This window comes from Pundamilia nyererei, unplaced genomic scaffold (genome assembly GCF_000239375.1).
Source record: "Pundamilia nyererei isolate P.nyererei 1_Seehausen unplaced genomic scaffold, PunNye1.0 scaffold00077, whole genome shotgun sequence".
Taxonomy (NCBI): domain Eukaryota; kingdom Metazoa; phylum Chordata; class Actinopteri; order Cichliformes; family Cichlidae; genus Pundamilia; species Pundamilia nyererei.
The window spans coordinates 2,491,450-2,508,489 of NW_005187478.1; the positions used below are offsets into that span (position 1 = coordinate 2,491,450).

At 38.2% G+C, this 17,040-nt stretch overlaps 1 protein-coding gene across 1 annotated transcript in view; it reads right to left on the reverse strand.

The window, feature by feature from the left end:
- Positions 1-17,040, reverse strand: part of tox (thymocyte selection-associated high mobility group box) — a 57,749-nt gene that overhangs the window by 30,168 nt on the left and 10,541 nt on the right. The window contains exon 2 of the mRNA XM_005737571.1: positions 1,831-1,896. Within this exon, the coding sequence (XP_005737628.1) occupies positions 1,831-1,896 (66 nt within the window). The remainder of the gene's footprint in view (positions 1-1,830; positions 1,897-17,040) is intronic.

Genomic DNA, 17,040 nt, shown 5'->3' on the forward strand with positions numbered 1-17,040 from the left:
GCAGCTGTTTACAAAGTAGTCTGCATCACGAGTTCCCTTATAACAACTTTGAATACAGGTGATACGACCTGCTTTGTCTCATTGGTTTTTCAAACTAATCCCTAAATCTCAACTTCTTAGTAAACTAATCTACCCAACTTATGTATATTCAAACAGTGACACACATGCACGCACTCCTCCTATTACTGTCAGAAAACCTTCCAAGATCACATAGTAAAGCTACATTTCTGCATGCTGTAGTTTAGATTGCATTTATGTTATTTTATTTAAATTTGATCTTTTAATGTACTTGAGATTATTTACATATTTTTGAAGTAAAAAATTATTTTGATACATTAATAAATGTAAAATGATAAATGATAAATACAATGAAAGTGTTGTTTTTGTTTGTTTGTTTGTTTGTTTTTACACGTTGTATACAATTATAAAACACTGTAATCTCTAAAATGGAAACCAATGAGCAATTCATTCTGAAACACCAGTGTTTCTTCTCTTTTGAATATTTATTATTGCTCATTAATAAGACAATTGATAGATTACTCGATTACTTAAATAATCAATAGCTGCAGCCCTGACTCACAATGCAGTATTATTGGGATTTTTAAAATTTGTGATATGGTAAGTATTGCAATAACATGTATTGCAATCTATCACCATTTTTCAACTGCAAATTATGTCCTGAAAGTTAAACTTTGACAAATCTGACTTACATAACAACATAAAGTTATCTCACTTCATTTTTTTTAAAACTCCAAAATAGTATTCTCAGACACCGTCAATAAAATCTGCCATAAATGTCGTCATAAGACAGTTAGTTTGATGTCAGTGAGCAACTGAATGGGGTCAAGTTGGCAAGTACATGCAGTCCATTTCTGATAATACAGCAATTAACTGTGATAAACTGTCTAAAATCACATATATGAATTTGAGTTTTCAGTGGAGTCAAATTAATGTAAGTTTGCTTGTCTAACGTTATCTCAGGATTTTGGTATGTAAGATTAGCGCATTTGTTATATTCCCAGATCATTTTTATTTATTTAATAAAATATCAATATTTGATATCCCTGCATTGCTACATACATTGTAATACTATGCTGTATCGAACTCCCCCAATACACACACACACACACACACACACACACACACACACACACACACACACACACACACACGTGTGTGTAGTCATATCGTTGTGGGGACATCTCATTGACATAATGCTTTTCCTAGCCCCTTACCCTAACCATCAAAAATGAATGCCTAACCCTAACCCCTACCCTAAACTTATCCATAACCTTATGGTAACCCTGACACTAAAACCATATTTAGAGTCTCAAAAATGCCTTCCAACTTGTGTGTACCGGGATTTTGGTCTCCATAAAGGCTGTTGGTCCCCACAAGTATAGTAAACTTCCAATTTTTGATCCCCACAACGATGTCTAAACCGGTACACACACACCTGCTGCCTTTGTTTACTCCAGATAAATGACAACCACACTGCATGATTTTAGAAAAAAGGGAACACTCATCCCATGAAGTCACCATGTTACACTGATCCATGGTGCAAGATATCCCCAAGATAATTTGGCTGCACGTCAGAGAAGCTGCAACTTTCTCAAAATGCACTCTATGCGTTCTGATTACGGTTTCTCATTAGTAACCATATTCAATAAAATATGGAACATCCAACATTACTGCTGACATACTTTTAAAAGGAATTTAGAGAACAGCTCAGTGTGATTTGAAAGCAGAAAGTAAAACAAACAACTTCACTGGGCACACTCTGTCTCTACACACAAATGAACGCACACACACAGTCTCATAAACACACACCTGATTGGTTGAGGCGAAGTCAAGGCCTGGTTCTGGCATACCCAGGAACATGGTGTCCCCATCCAGCTGGAGAGAACAAAAAGCAAGAGCAACAATGTCAACAAACCATAATCAAACACAGCAAACACATAACGGAAAGCCGGCAAGGACACAATAAGTAAAGATGGAGGTAGCAGATTGCTGGCTGGCTGCCAGTCAACTATCTGTTTGCCATCTTCTTCAGACATTGAAAATCCTGCAACCTGCCTGAGTAAGAGGGCCGTAAACACACTTCTGTTTTATTACTGTCCATGTCCATCATACACAAGCAGAGATGAGGTGATTTAACAGTGACCAGTCACCATAAAACAACCCTATTATTTCAGAATTTGACATTTTCAGAATGACAGATATTAGTATTTGTTGTTTGCAAATTTGATATGCTGAATCTAGAATTTTGATCCTGCCATTTTAAGTCACTGTGTGACTGACATTTGTTAAAGCACGTTACATAACTTTCTGTTACACAACAGGAAATATTACTCTATATCAGGGCAACTCATATACTATGAGAATAAAACATTATATTTACACAGAGCATCCTATTTGTATGCAGGGCCTTTTACTTCCTTATTTCTCTCTCTTATCTGCACAACACTTCCTCCTGTGAAGCTCTTTCTTTCACAATAGCTTTTATTTGTCCTACATCACAGACAGCAGTAAAGAACAAAGGGTTTTAATGTCACTGCATGTCACAGGCAAGCCACTAGAAGAAAAACAGTCTACAAGATGGTTTTTACATTTCAGTATTCTATTTGTTTTTCATTTTAACTGCATTTAATGTTCAAAGACATTCATAGTGAAGAAGATAATTATAATTGCTCATTAAATACATGTTTCTGGCAGTGTATTTATAGACTAGGTTGACTCCCCCAGCAGGTCTATTCATGTGATAAAAAACTAAATTCATTAACTGCTATTAGCCTACTGTTCCAGTTAACCTTTTTTTTATCAACATGCAAAATAATGATTTATATGAAATTTTCTCTTGTATTTTGTTTATCTGCTTCATCTGTTCATTTGATATCTAAACACTTAAGTCGGCAAGTTAACAGTCATTCACTGTTCCATGTAAATAAGGTTAAATATGATTTCTGTTCTCCTGCTGCTATATATACAGATTAGTTTGTCTTCATGTTGGAAGCGGGTAATAAACTCCATGGTGCCTCTCTCTTCCTGTGTGCAGAGCTACATACAAATAGCTCAGCTGCTCTAAACGTGCAACTACACTTAACAACTAGCAATATAGCACGTGGATGGTGCTACATTAATTGTGCCCCAAAATGTATTTTGTAACGTATTCAGAATACGTTACTCAATGAGAGTAACGTATTCTGAATACTTTAGATTACTTAATATATTGTCAAGCTTTTTACAACTACATGAATGTACTATTGCTGTGTGATTTATTACTATTACTGAAGGCTACTTGCGATACCAATACAAACTAGATTTTTTAATTTTAATATAAAATGAGTAACAGTAGGGTGGACATTAGGTAAGGCTGCACTTTTTGCAGCAATCGCTGAAAACTATTCCAGGTGTATATAAAACAGGTCCGCGGCTCCAAACTGTAGTAAAGGGACCTCTGGCTAATACGTTGGGTTCTGTGTCGGGTTCGTAGCCGAAAACTAGCTTTACTTTGTTGTCTGGGTCAACTTTGCTAGCAAGAGACAGAGAGAGGCGTTGAAAGGCTGCTGCAACGGAGCTTATTGTTTCGGAGGAAAACACGAACAGTCGAGTCTTAATAGCTGACTTACAACTGGGCTCGTCAGGCACTCTTTTTGGCTGCAGTGGTTATTATTATATTTACATGCTTCCACTTCCCGTTTCTGGTCGGTGACAATTCGTACTTTTCGACTCTCCCTTTCTCCCACCTCGCGCTCACAGACACATAACGGGTATGGCAGTCCATTCTCCCCGCAGCACAGACTACACTGCCCATGAAGCTACATTCTTTAGTTGACACTAGACAAAATACTTTACAACTCCACAACTTTATTAGTGTAAAAAAACAAACAAAAAAAACAAACATCAATGTATTTTCACATAAACAAGCAGCTGTTTTGTATGTCTCCGCCATGCTTTTTCCACCATGTGCGTATAAAAACAAAGGCACTGCGCATGTGCGTTTTACCCATATTCTATCGCGATATTTCATTTTTTTATTGTTGCCCAACATTATACTGGTATTACCGTGGACGATATGATATGGCCCAGCCCTACTAAGAGGGAAGAAATTTCACAAACTGACAACAGTGGCCTCCTATTTAAAATACTACACTTCAATTCTTTGAGCTCTTTAGAACAACACATTTGTTCACACATTTTTGTAAAGCCAGACTAGGCTAGGTGTGCTGTACTTTTATTATGGTATAAAGGTACTGACTGCTACTGCTTTAGTGTAAAACAGCAGTGACCATTACTAATAAAAGCCTACACAACTCATGGGACTAAACAAAACAGTATTTGAATCCAGAAACCATATTCAAATCAATCATGGTATCCTTGGTAGATAATCATTGTCTTGGTTGACAAACACAAACAGAAGAACAACATTTGAACAGGTGGGTAAAAGCAAAGCACTGTTTCTTGTAGACTAACACACGCACACACATACACACACAGGTGACAGGTGGACAGACAGGTGTAGCTGCTCTATCCATTTGCCAGCTGCTGGGTATTATGCAAATGAGGTGTAGGTTTACAGAGTCAACAGAAAGTCAAAGAACAGTGTTGCTTGTTGCCTGGTAGAATTAACAGTTAATTTTTAATGCCTTACAAGGAACACGTCCTCAAAAAAACATAACAATTACAGGAAAGGTGAGATTTGCATCTCTCTCCTCGCCATTCTCTCTCTGTGTGGGTTTCCCAGAAAAATCAGAGGACAAAAAGAAACAAGCAGACCTGCTGACTTCACTGCTAACCTAGCTTCTTCCATTTACCTTTGACCTGAATATATGACATCTCACAGGCACACACACAAAAACTACAGGGAAGCCCTTCAGAAATATACACAAATAGCAACATGCAAAAAACCATCATGGATCAAGACTGATGACTGACAAGTTTACCATTTGTTACTACATTTGATTCTTTCTTTATCTCATTAAACACAGTGGAAAACAAACTAATATAGGTTAAAATATATCTGTTTAAGGAGGAGTATGGCTGCTATTTCAAACCGCTATTATTAGCCAAGTATTAGTAAATATATTTGCTCTGATAACAAAAACAATTGTTAGTTACCATAACTGATGTATGTTGCCAAGTGTGTAAGGATACAAATACTTAAAAAACAAAAATACTTTTTCGCATCAGTATAATTTATTATTGGGAGGATGTATTGCAACAGCTTGACAATACAGTCTGCGCTACTTTCCACTGATCAGCTGACAAACTCATCCACGTTTATAATTTCCACTTCAGGTGCCGCTTGCATTCATTTAAGAAGGTTCCTCTAGTCTTGCGGCAGCGTAATATCCCTCACACGAGCACAACCAATGTGAGCACCTGCCTCAGCTCTTATCTTAACCACCTGCTTTGACGTATGATCTAACCTCAGCCTGATGTTGGTGCCTTAAGACTGTAAATTGTGGTGTTAATGCCATGCACACCCTCTGCAAATCATAAATAACAATTCATCAATTCCTGAACTTTACATAAAAAACATGAAAAATTTCAAGACCCACATTTACAAACCAGGGTACAAATACCCATTTATACATGCTAAGCCAAGTGGCTCATGTGTTCTTGCTATCTAAAGGACAAATACAGCTCTCAACCTACAGTAAGTACCATGAGAAGAGAGGAGATGAGAAAGAATGAGGGCAGAGAGGTGAAAAAAAGCGAAATGGTGATGATTTCTTTTCAACGGGCGCTCAGTCTGGGAGGCAGAGTGGAATCTATTAGGCTTTTCATTAAGTCAGAAGGACCGACAGAGATCTCAGTTGCTTTCAATGACTTGAATTTGTGCTTATTTGCTCAGCAACCGTGTTGAAAAGATGCAGCCTCAACCTAAACACTAACATTTATTTGACCAAGGTACCATTAGGTGGTGGTTTGCCGTCGACATTACCAAGGACAAATATTTCTTGATTTCACTAGTATCATTACGTTTGTAGAGACTATTACTGATTGCACATTTCAATCATTAACCACAATAAGGCTGCGGCTGTGGACTATTTAAGTAATTGAGTAATCTACTGATTATTCCATTGATTAATCGAGTAATTGTGTAAAAAATACTTTTGTCTTATTAATGAGCAATAATAAATATTCAAAAGAGAAAAAAACAGTGTTTTTTCAGAATGAACTGCTCATTGCAATTTCTAAAATGAAAACCAATGTTTACAAGTTTAACTGCATATAACATCTGTCAAAAAAAAAAATCCAACCTTTTGATTATATGTTGAAATTTAATTTTTAAAGAAAACATTTTCTTACATGCAAAAATATATAAATAATTTCAAGTACATTAAAAGATCAAAGTCAAATTAAAAAAAAGATAATCATCTAAAGCAAGACATAAAAATGTTACCCTTACTCTGTCTTCTTGGAAGGCTTTCTGACATTAATAGGTGGCATGTTTTTGAGCTGCTGAAAACAGATCGTATGATGGTGTAGGCAATATTTAATATTAATAATCATTCAGTGGCCTACTTAACAACCTTCAGGTTGTTGGCTCATTTTTATTGGCTTGTGAATTTTTTATATTTTTAAATATTAATGCAGTTGAATTATTACAGTATTTTATATGATTTCACTTTCAATCTAAAAAAGTTACGAAAGGCTTGAAATTAATAAGGTCTAGTACACCCCATCCCCCCCTTTAGACGCACCCGTTTGCTGCAGGTACGGCTTCCATGTAAGATAGGACGGCTGCTGTCGGCCGTCATTAGGCTGTATAATTTAAACATGTATCAGACTAAGATAACAGTTCATCTGCATATTTTATTACAACTTCTGGAGGCTTACTGCCGATTTTTTTCTGTGTAAAACAAACGGTGGTGGATGGAGCAGCTACAAAGTTTGCTTTTATTCACGCCTGAGTTTGTTGATCAGGTGCTTTGATGAAGGACTCCCACCAGCTTTTTCCCAGTAAAGGTTTCAATGCTGATCACAGGAACAGCGCTGCTGTTTTGAAAGCTAGAAACATATTTTCTTTCATTCAATAATGGCTCCGCCTCTTAGTCGTCAAATGAGGGTGAAACGCTCTTTGTTTACATCATTTAAAACATCTGCTGCAGAATCGTGCCTTAAAAGAAACATTGAGGCAAAGAATGTGTGTCGAGAATTTTTTACAATCAAATTATTCAAATTACTTGATGAATTGTTACAACCCTAAACCACAATTATGTTTGAGGGCAAAAAGTCACAAATGCTGATTAGCAGTGCAACATACTCAATCTCAGCAAAAACACAGCTCATCTGTTTAGGTTACTAATGAGCTGGTTGATAGCTGGGCTGCCATTTATTGTTAATTTCCTAAAGACATTATGTCAGAGAGTTGACATCATCCCCACTGCAGATGGCTACAGTTTACAGTACTGTTGTATGACCCTTGTAAACATTCATATAAATTAAAAGAAAAAAGTCACAACTTGAAACCATTAGCTGGTTACTGGATTTTCTCCAACAAAAATAACATACAGTCAGTTGGGTTATATTCTCTATAAACCAACCGACCTTATATCATCCTTTTCAGTTGATGATGTGAGATACGATCGCTCTGTTCATCTCTCCATCCATATACAGTCTGTGTTTATGCACCACATACACACAGGGTGAAACATGGAGCAGAGGGGAGAAACTAGTGTCTCTGCAAACAAAATTACTTTAAGCTCTATATTAAAAATCCATCCATCAATTTTCTTAACTACTTAGCCAGTTTAGGGTGGGGGGTACGGGTATTATAGCAGCTAATTTGTAGCAAATTAGGTGTCAGGTTGGCAAAGTTTAAGTCATAAGTTTGAGACAAGCTTGAGACAAAAGTCTGTGTTTCTTATTATTAGCATTGCAATAGTGTTTTTGTTTAAAGAAAACTTACTACTTCCCCAATCCAAGGTCACAGTGGGGCTACAGCCCAGGGCAAGAGGCAGGGTACATTTTGAGACGGATGCTAGAGAGATAGACAACCAGTCACACTCACAACCACATCTACAGCCAATTAACCTAACATGCATTTCTATGAACTTTAGAAGAAAGCTAGTGTACCAACAGAGAACCCATGCAGGCACAGAGAGGCCAGTGGATTCAGATCAGGAACCATCTTGCTGTGCTAACCACTTAATCACAGCAAGCTCTGTTTCTCTGTTTTCTGCTACTTTCTAAAGGATCGCTTTTTGTGATCCTCACACACACATTCATTTCAATATATTGCGAGAAAAGAAAGAAAAGGGGTGAAAAAAAGAGCAAAAATAGTCCCAACTAGCAAGATACTGGCAATTCTGGAGATGGTGTTCTGCTGGCGCAGACCTAATGTGCAGTACAATGAATGGTCTATATGTCCTGTGACCTTCTCTGGGCACCATTTCTGTAACCAACCAACCTAGTGTAATGTGTTATACCCTGTAGATATAAAATCATCAGTTTTATAAACCTTGTCGACCGTAAGTACCTGATTAAGACTAGCTAGCTAGGTTTAATTTAGTATTTAAAACTAATTTGGGGTTTAGTAGTTCACGGCTGAGGCAGCAGCTCTGCGTCAGTCTGATTGGGAAGCACCCTCATTAGCACGGTGTGGCTTTTATGTGGAAATGTGTTGTTTGTGGTGTTTTGTCTTCGATTTCACTCTGCTGTTAAAAATCAGACATTCTTACACTTATAGGCTTATCAGTAGTCGTACCACAAAACAGGAATGATTGTAAAAGTTATCAGTGTGCATCTCAAACCTACCACTGAGAGAACAAAAAAGGATGGCAAGGTTTGTAGTCGAACCAAATTCCTATCTCTTACTCTCTCCCCTCTCATGCCTCTCTCTCTCTCTCTCTCTCACACACTCTCTCATCTCTGCTGCTCCCTTTCTTCATTTCTGTGTATGTGAGTCTGTATTTGTGTGGGTAAAGCAAAGGTTTGAATAACAAGCAGCCAGCTAAGTGGGTCAGGGTCGGAGGAAGGGGGAGAAATGGGAGAGAGAGACTATTAGGATGACAGACAAGGACAAAGGAAAAGAATACAGTGGAATACAGTGCATCAAGAAAAAGGGGAGCAGAATGTGGAAGAGAAAGGGGGAGAGGTTAGAAATAAAATGTGTAGTAAACGAGATCAAAAGAAGTCATTTGTGAGGGTTACAGAAATTCATTCAGGGGTTTTTTACATTAATTCGCACTCAATATTGTAATCTACTTGAGTCTGAAAATCAAATGAAAAACATCTTAAGTGTGAGAAATCATCAATCCCCAATCATAAAACCAAAAAAAGCTTAATTTTTAGGATAAAGTAAAATTTTAGCTTAAAGAGATCACGGCATAGCTTTAGGTGTTAGAACAGCAATAAAAACTGCAGATGCGTGTACAACAAACGATCTGTGCTCAGCGTGTTTGCAGCGTTGGATTCGACTTACTCTTTGCACAGAGCTCAAGCTGGAGTGGGAAACATGACATGTCCTCTTCTTGTGAAGATCTTTGACTAAATGTGTCACAAAGACAAAGTAACCATATTTATCACTCATGGTTTTGGGTGGAGGTTGAAACTACTTGGCTGGACCAGAGTGAATAGATTTAAGCTCACTCTGAACTGCATCAGGAGACATAAATCAAAATACAAGTGTGTACAGAGAGATAGATGGAGAAGGACAGGAAGACTTATTTTGTGTGTGTGTGTGTGTGTGTGTGTGTACGTGCTTGTGTGGGGAGCTATGATAGTTCAGCTCTGCAATTGTTTATCTGTCTTATCTTTGTCACCCCGACAACAATATAAACCAAATTTTATTGGCTAAATGTATGCACCCTGACTGTAAATTTAGACGGTGTGTGTGCACTTTTATGTAAATATCGTTCAAATATGCGTGCCTGAGTGTGAAGAGAAATTTTACATTCTTGAAACAGCTGTTTAATCATATTCTTCTGTGTGTTTATGCTGGCTCTGTGGTGGCCATTTCCCCATTATGCTGCCAGTAAATAGCAGCAATCTTTTTTTAAATTTGGAGCTAAGAGTAATCCAAGTATAAAATCTGAATAAATCTCATGAGACAAACTGTCTTTTGAGTTTCTAATATATTTTCTGTAAATTACAGCGTCTTACCACCAGCAAACAAAAGCCTGAACACAGGTTCTTATTCAAGAATTACTTGTTTCGACTAGCAAAGCACAGGCAAGTAGGTCTACGAAGGCAACGCAGTCAAATAAAAGGCTATTAACACATTTGGCAAATTTGGTGTTAAACAAGGGGACAAATCTTTTGCTATACACTTTATATATAACCCCAAATCCCCAAAATGTTAGGGTGCTGTCTAAAATGTAAATACAGACAAAATGCAATGATTTTCCAATCTCATAATCCCATATTTTATGAACATAGAAAACAAACTGTTTAAAGTGAGAAAATGTACTTTTTAAAGAAAAAACAAGGTTATTTTCACTTGGATAGCAAAAAAAGTTGGGAGAGGGCCATGTTTACCACTGTAGCATTTCCTCTTCATCTAATAACAGTCTGAACTTCCAGAACAGAAGAGACTAGTTGAGAGGAGTATTGTCCTATTCTTGTCTGATGCAGGATTCTAGCTCCTCAACAGTCCCAGGTCTTCTTTGTCCGATTTTTCATTAATGTTTTCTTTATTTTTGTGAATACAATATATGAGTTTAAAAGATTTACAAGTCACGCATTCTGTTATACACATTTCATTTAAATCTGCTCCATGTTGTGTTCAACAAGACTTCAAAACAGACTATCCAGTCTTTAGGAAAATATTTGCTGAGCCCACAGATCAAGTGAGCTAAAGAGTCACTCTTATTTAGACTTCTATAACATCAGACCAGGACATTTGCCCACCACTGGCAATTACAAAGGATGCTTGTTTAACAAAACTTCTGCATCAGTTTCATATTTCAGATCTGAAAACCATCCTTTAAATACAGTCTATGATTTTACACCATCTAGCACGATCATAAAAAAGTTAGTTTAGCGTTAAAGTGTAGTTCAAGCCTTTGCCAAAATTACTCAATACACCAACACTATCACTATCACTTTGACATAATGAGATTAATGTGCTTGTGTACACATCCAGCAGTTAGCCAGCAACACAAACTTTCAACTGCAAGTGTGCTGGTGGTTACCTGTTAATTTGTCAGCCCAATATGCAGTCTCTTTTTGTTCTGTTTCTGGTCCACCGTAACTCCAGAAGGCCTCTGACTCTTTACCTCCTTAATGTTAATCAGCTACTGTAGTGATAATGGTATGTGTTATTATCCTAGAAGATCTGGCGGACCTGTTTGATAACAAACGTTCAGCTCAGCAGACCCTGTGATCAAAAAACGCACTTACAGAGGTCTATTGTGTCTAATAGCTATGTGTCATTACTAATGACCAAAAGAGAAGAAGATATTGAGAAATGTTTTTTTATTCACTGCATTCTCTGCTGAGCAGAGTATGCATAGTGGCCTTTAGTAGTCTGCTGTTTTTACAGAGCAAGAGCAAAAGGCTGTCAGTTGGACTCGAACTCTGGCCACTGTATTTAAGCCATCCACCTGCTCAACCAGTGAGTTAAACTAATGTCCAACAGTGATGCATAAAAACAACTTTTTTTTAATGCATCAAATGCTGGGAGAATAAACCGTGTGAAGTTTTGCCTTTTGCAAGATGGAGCATTAGATGATGTCCTCGCTGCTGGAAATACTGTGGTTTAGGTGAAGGAGATGCCATGATAGAACATGCAGGAGGCAGGACGCGGGACAACCACAGCACGAATAGCAGACCCACTGATATTCCAGACAGGTTTTTTTTTTTACCCTACTGGTTTTGTATGATGTTATAGAAAGTGGATGTTTCTAAGCTGTTCATCTCAGGGACACAGGTATAACTGTAAGAGGCAGAGGTAACAACAAATGCCGTCGGACCAAGGGCCTGCTCCAAGTGTGTCAATGTAACAGATGTCAGTAATTGTGTTGGGCAGCAGTAAACAGTGAACTGCTAAACTATGAAGTGAAAGTCACTCTAGAGCTGTGGGGGGCTGTAAATCAGATCACACCTAAATGTCTGCAGTTTTATCACCAGAAAGCTTCCACAGTTACACAGCTGTAACTTGTTACACAACTAATTATACAATGATGTTATGCACAATTTCCTCATGGCATGACCAGCATTTCCTATATAACTGCAAGAAATTTTAATACCTGAAAGAACTTCAGAGCGTGCATTCACTTTTGCTATGTTTTCGTTTACTGTCTTGCAGCAGGACTTGAGGTTTACATTGTGATAGTAACATTTATGAAAATCCATCATAAACAAGCACCTTTGTGAAAAAAGTCTGACCTTTCCTGAGAGAATTAAATTGACACTGACACGTCACACTCCATGCACTGAGACGAGCAGCAGAATCACAGAAAAGTTTGTTTGAAGTCTCAGATAGTTTATAAGAGAAGAGGAAACAGGGTCAAAGCAGATACAAGTTTACACATTTCTAATGTGACAAAGTTATTTCAATCTATCCATGGTAATTAGCAGTTCACTGCAACAGTTATGATTGTATGATCAGGAACAAAAGCTGAGTGCTAAAAAAAATAAAAAAAATTAATACGGGCCGCAACAGCTCTTGAATAATGCCTCGGGAACTGATCCAATCTCTTCCACGACAATTGATCCAAGTCATTGTCACTAATACAGTACACACACACACAGAACAATGCAGCAACGAATGCAGTATGTGATTTGATTGCAATATGTTTGTTTTGGAAATGAAATCCTGATAATTAGTCCCTTCTGGCAGCGCACTGTCTCTGCCCGTCTGTTCCGTTTGGCATCCCTCCACCAACCAGGAGTCCCTCGCCACCCTGTCCCCATGATTCCACCAACTGAAACACTTTCAGACACACCGGCACACAAGCAACAGTGCTGAAACTCACCCAATCGGGGGGGGGGGGTGTTGGCATGATGTTCAGTAGCGTGTATGACAGCCAACTTGGACAGACGGACGGACAGATTGATTGGTTGTGTTCTGATAGATAATTAGATGAAATGCCGACACTTTGGAGAGTGCTATAGGAGTAAGACTATTGTAGAGGTACTGTACAACTTTTTAAATACCCAGCACTGCTGATATATGACAAGAGCATTCTAGCAGTCCAGCATAGCACTTTGTTACTCAAAGAGCAGGTTAGTTCTCACTCACTGTTCTCACTCACTGTGCACAGAAGCACATTTTCATACTGCTGATATGTCATTTTAAAGTCACTGCCAAATCCCTATTAATTCATTTTTTGTAATCCTGAGTGACAGCGATTGTTCTTTAAAAATGCTAATACTTCCATCAGGGTTTGGTGAGGAGTGCATTCTTTTTCACAGTGGAGAGGATCGTCTGTTTATGACATGGCTGTGAGCCAGCAATTACAATATACAGTAAGCTAAGTCAGCCAGCTCATGTGGAGCAGATTTATTATTACATGAACACAGAGCATGTTCCCTGCAGGCGTACACTGAGCCTGAGGAGAACAGGGTGTGATGATGATGATAATGTAAAGTCCCCCAAGGTGACTTAGAATGCTTTAACAAATAACCTGTCGGCTTTGGTAAAAGCCGGCATGTTTGTTGGGTTAATTTGGGGTTGTATGAAAACCTGCAGTCGACATCTAAGAGTCTGTTAACTGGTGATGTTGTATTATTAAGCCTTGGCTCACCCCAAGGATTTGACGCTCCCAAGTTTGTCAATTCACTGTTTTCATGGTATGTCCTGGACCCCTAGATTGGTCGGATACTTCCTCAGAAGGAAGCTGAAAGCCAGTTTTAGGAAGCAATAGCAGAGGCTGTGACCCAGTTCTTGAAAAACTCATACTTGTGGTGAAATGGGGAGTCCACATAACCACCTGCACATAAACCATCTCAAAAGCTACTGATCTGGGATGCCAGCAGCCTTTAAGTAAGCACTCTTAAGACATCTGTTGGATGAAGATGGTTAATGCCAAAATGGTGCATATGAAGGTAAAGAAGCTAATTAAACTTATTCTACTTTAAAATAGCCCGGGATCTGAACCAGAGGCAGTAAGACCATTGATGGACATTGATGTCAAAGTGTCAGATAAAGTGATATGGAGAGGCAGCTGATTATTGCTATGTGGTTTCTTTGTCACCAAACAATCCAGCATCACCTGCCATAACACAATACTTACTAACAACCTACAGAAAGTAAAGAGAGCCAAACCTATAGTTCAGTTACCATGTTCAGTAAGAGAAAATAATCATGATACAGTACATTATATGCACTAAACTAAAATATGTGCAAGATGTGACAAGTTCAGTTCTCTATTTTTGCTTATTCCATCTTTTTCTTTCTTTAAAAAAATAAAATAAAAAATCTCTGTGTTTCACAAATCCTCGTCTTTCCCCTTGCTGTCTACTAGGACTGCAACAATTCATCGAGTAACTTGAATAACTCAATTAGAAAAAGTCCTCAACGCAAATTTTTTTGCTCCAATGCTTCAGTTGTCACTATGGAAAGAGTTTAACATGAAGCCAGAGTCGGTCTATACACACACGCGTTCACACACACACACACACACACACACACACACACACACACACACACACACGCGCGCGCGTTAAGAGCAAAGAGGCGAATGAAGAGACGGCAAAAAGAGCAGTGTTTGTTACTGTAACTGCCATTAAAACCTTTACTGACAACAGCTGGCAGAAATCAAACCCCCTGTTCAATAAGATCCAAGTGAAGAAAAGCAAACTTTGTAGCTGCGCCCATCCATGGCTGTTTGTTTTACACAGCAGGGTGTATGAGGCCATATTTATGTAGATTAATATAAAATATAAGTATTAACTCATTCACTGCCAGCCATTGGCAGTGAATGAGTTAAACCCATTGACTCATTCACTGCCATTGACGGCTATAGACGTCAATGGCAGTGAATGAGTTAAGATTAATTAAAAATATAAAAACAAGAGCTTTTTTCACCCCCTTCTTCTACAGGACAGTAAAAATATACCTCGACGGGTAAAACGCTGTTAGGTTGGACACTGAATGATTATTAACATTAAATATTAACATCTACACCATCATCAAGTCCTTTTTTTTCTGGACCAGGAAACATTGCATCAAAATACAGGGCAAAGAAGACTGCTCGCCATTCTTCATTGCAGGCACCACGTATTCTTTTTACAGGCTTAAAGGCACACACACTCACCCCTTCACTTGCACACTTAAACACGTAAACACACTCACAGGAACACACACCAAATCTCCCTCATATCCAGGAGACACAAAACTGTCAGAACTCCTTTGCTACATATTAATGTAAGAAAGCCTTCCACAGTAAAGGCAGTTTGATTTTACGCCTTACTTTAGGTTGCATGTACACCTTGACATGACTGTACTTGTGATTATTTTACATTTAAGAACATGTTTTCTTTAAGATTATGATATTGCATGTAAACACAATGCGAGGGTTTAGGTTTTTCACAGATGTTGTATGCAGTTAAACTATTAAAACACTGCAATTTTTAAACACATGAACAGTTTGATTTGAACAACCTGTATTTTTTCTTTAGAATATTTATTGCTGCTCATTAACAACACAAAATAATCCATAGAATACTGAAATAACTAGATTACTCGATAGCTACAGCTTACTGTCTATCCCCCATGTTTTTCTGTTCTTGTCTCATGCCCTGCTTTTTCCGCCATGTTCACTTTTTCCTCAGTATTTGCTTTAGAAATACCTCACCCAGCTTACCCAATCATCATGTTTACATTAGGCTCTCTCTCTTTCTCTCAGTGAGTCTTTATTCATTCCTTTCTCACTTGCATACAGTTTCACCACAAATACTTGTGTTGACATATATGCACTTATGTTACTTCACGGTACTTCAGATTTACAGTGAATTCACTTTTGGATCAAATTACCTTCTCCTTTTCACATCTGTTCAGAGTCACTATGAGTGCTGTCAGCCAATCACAGTTCAGCACAACTCACTTCTGTATATACTTTCATTAAAACTAGCAGCTGGCCACAGGGATGACGAGCCTGATGCTCTTTACCTTCTGTTTCTTTGTTAACAAAAAGTACAAAACCCAGAAATGAACTAGAAGAATGAAGCACACATTGTTGCTCCAATTAAAAATACACCATGCCATCTGGCAGCGAGAGCACAGTCCAGCTGATGTCAATCATTGTTACGTGCAACACAAATGATGCCCTACAAATAAGACAGGGGGTGTGAAACATTTAGTGAACTATAAGATTTACAAAAATAACACATTGACAATAATTTCTATATTTTCACAGCTGGATGTGGGGATGAGCACTACATTGTGTAACTAAATAACCTGCAACTGCACATAAGTCATTGGCCCTGATGCAATGTTGGTTAAACTTACATGTTTAATGATCAATCACAGAGCGTGCCAGAACATGTCTGTTGTTTTTCTACCACAACGCATAAACTTTGGGTGCCTACTAACTCTCCAACAGAGGGTGAGAAAGAAGGAGTGCCTCACTAGCGGCACAGAGGTACAGGGAGGAGAGGGAGACCAAAATCTAAAAAGCAGATCTGCCCACAGATTTTTTTGTTAGGTACTTTTTGGGGGAAAATAAATCAAAACAAACTACATCTGAACATCTGAACATCTACATTCAATTCAATTCAATTTTATTTATATAGCGCCAAATCACAACAAAAGTTGCCTCAAGGCACTTCATAGATACAGAGAAAAACCCAACAATCATATGACCCCCTATGAGCAAGCAGTTTAGCGACAGCGGGAAGGAAAAACTCCCTTTTAACAGGAAGAAACCTCCGGCAGAACCAGGCTCATCTGCTGCGACCGGTTGGGGTGAGAGAAGGAAGACAGGATAAAAGACATGCTGTGGATGCGAGACAGAGATTAATAACAGATATGAGTCAATGCAGAGACTATTAACACATAGTGAGTGAGAAAGGTGACTGGAAAGGAAAAACTCAATGCATCATGGGAATCTCCGGCAGCCTACGTCTATTGCAGCATAACTAAGG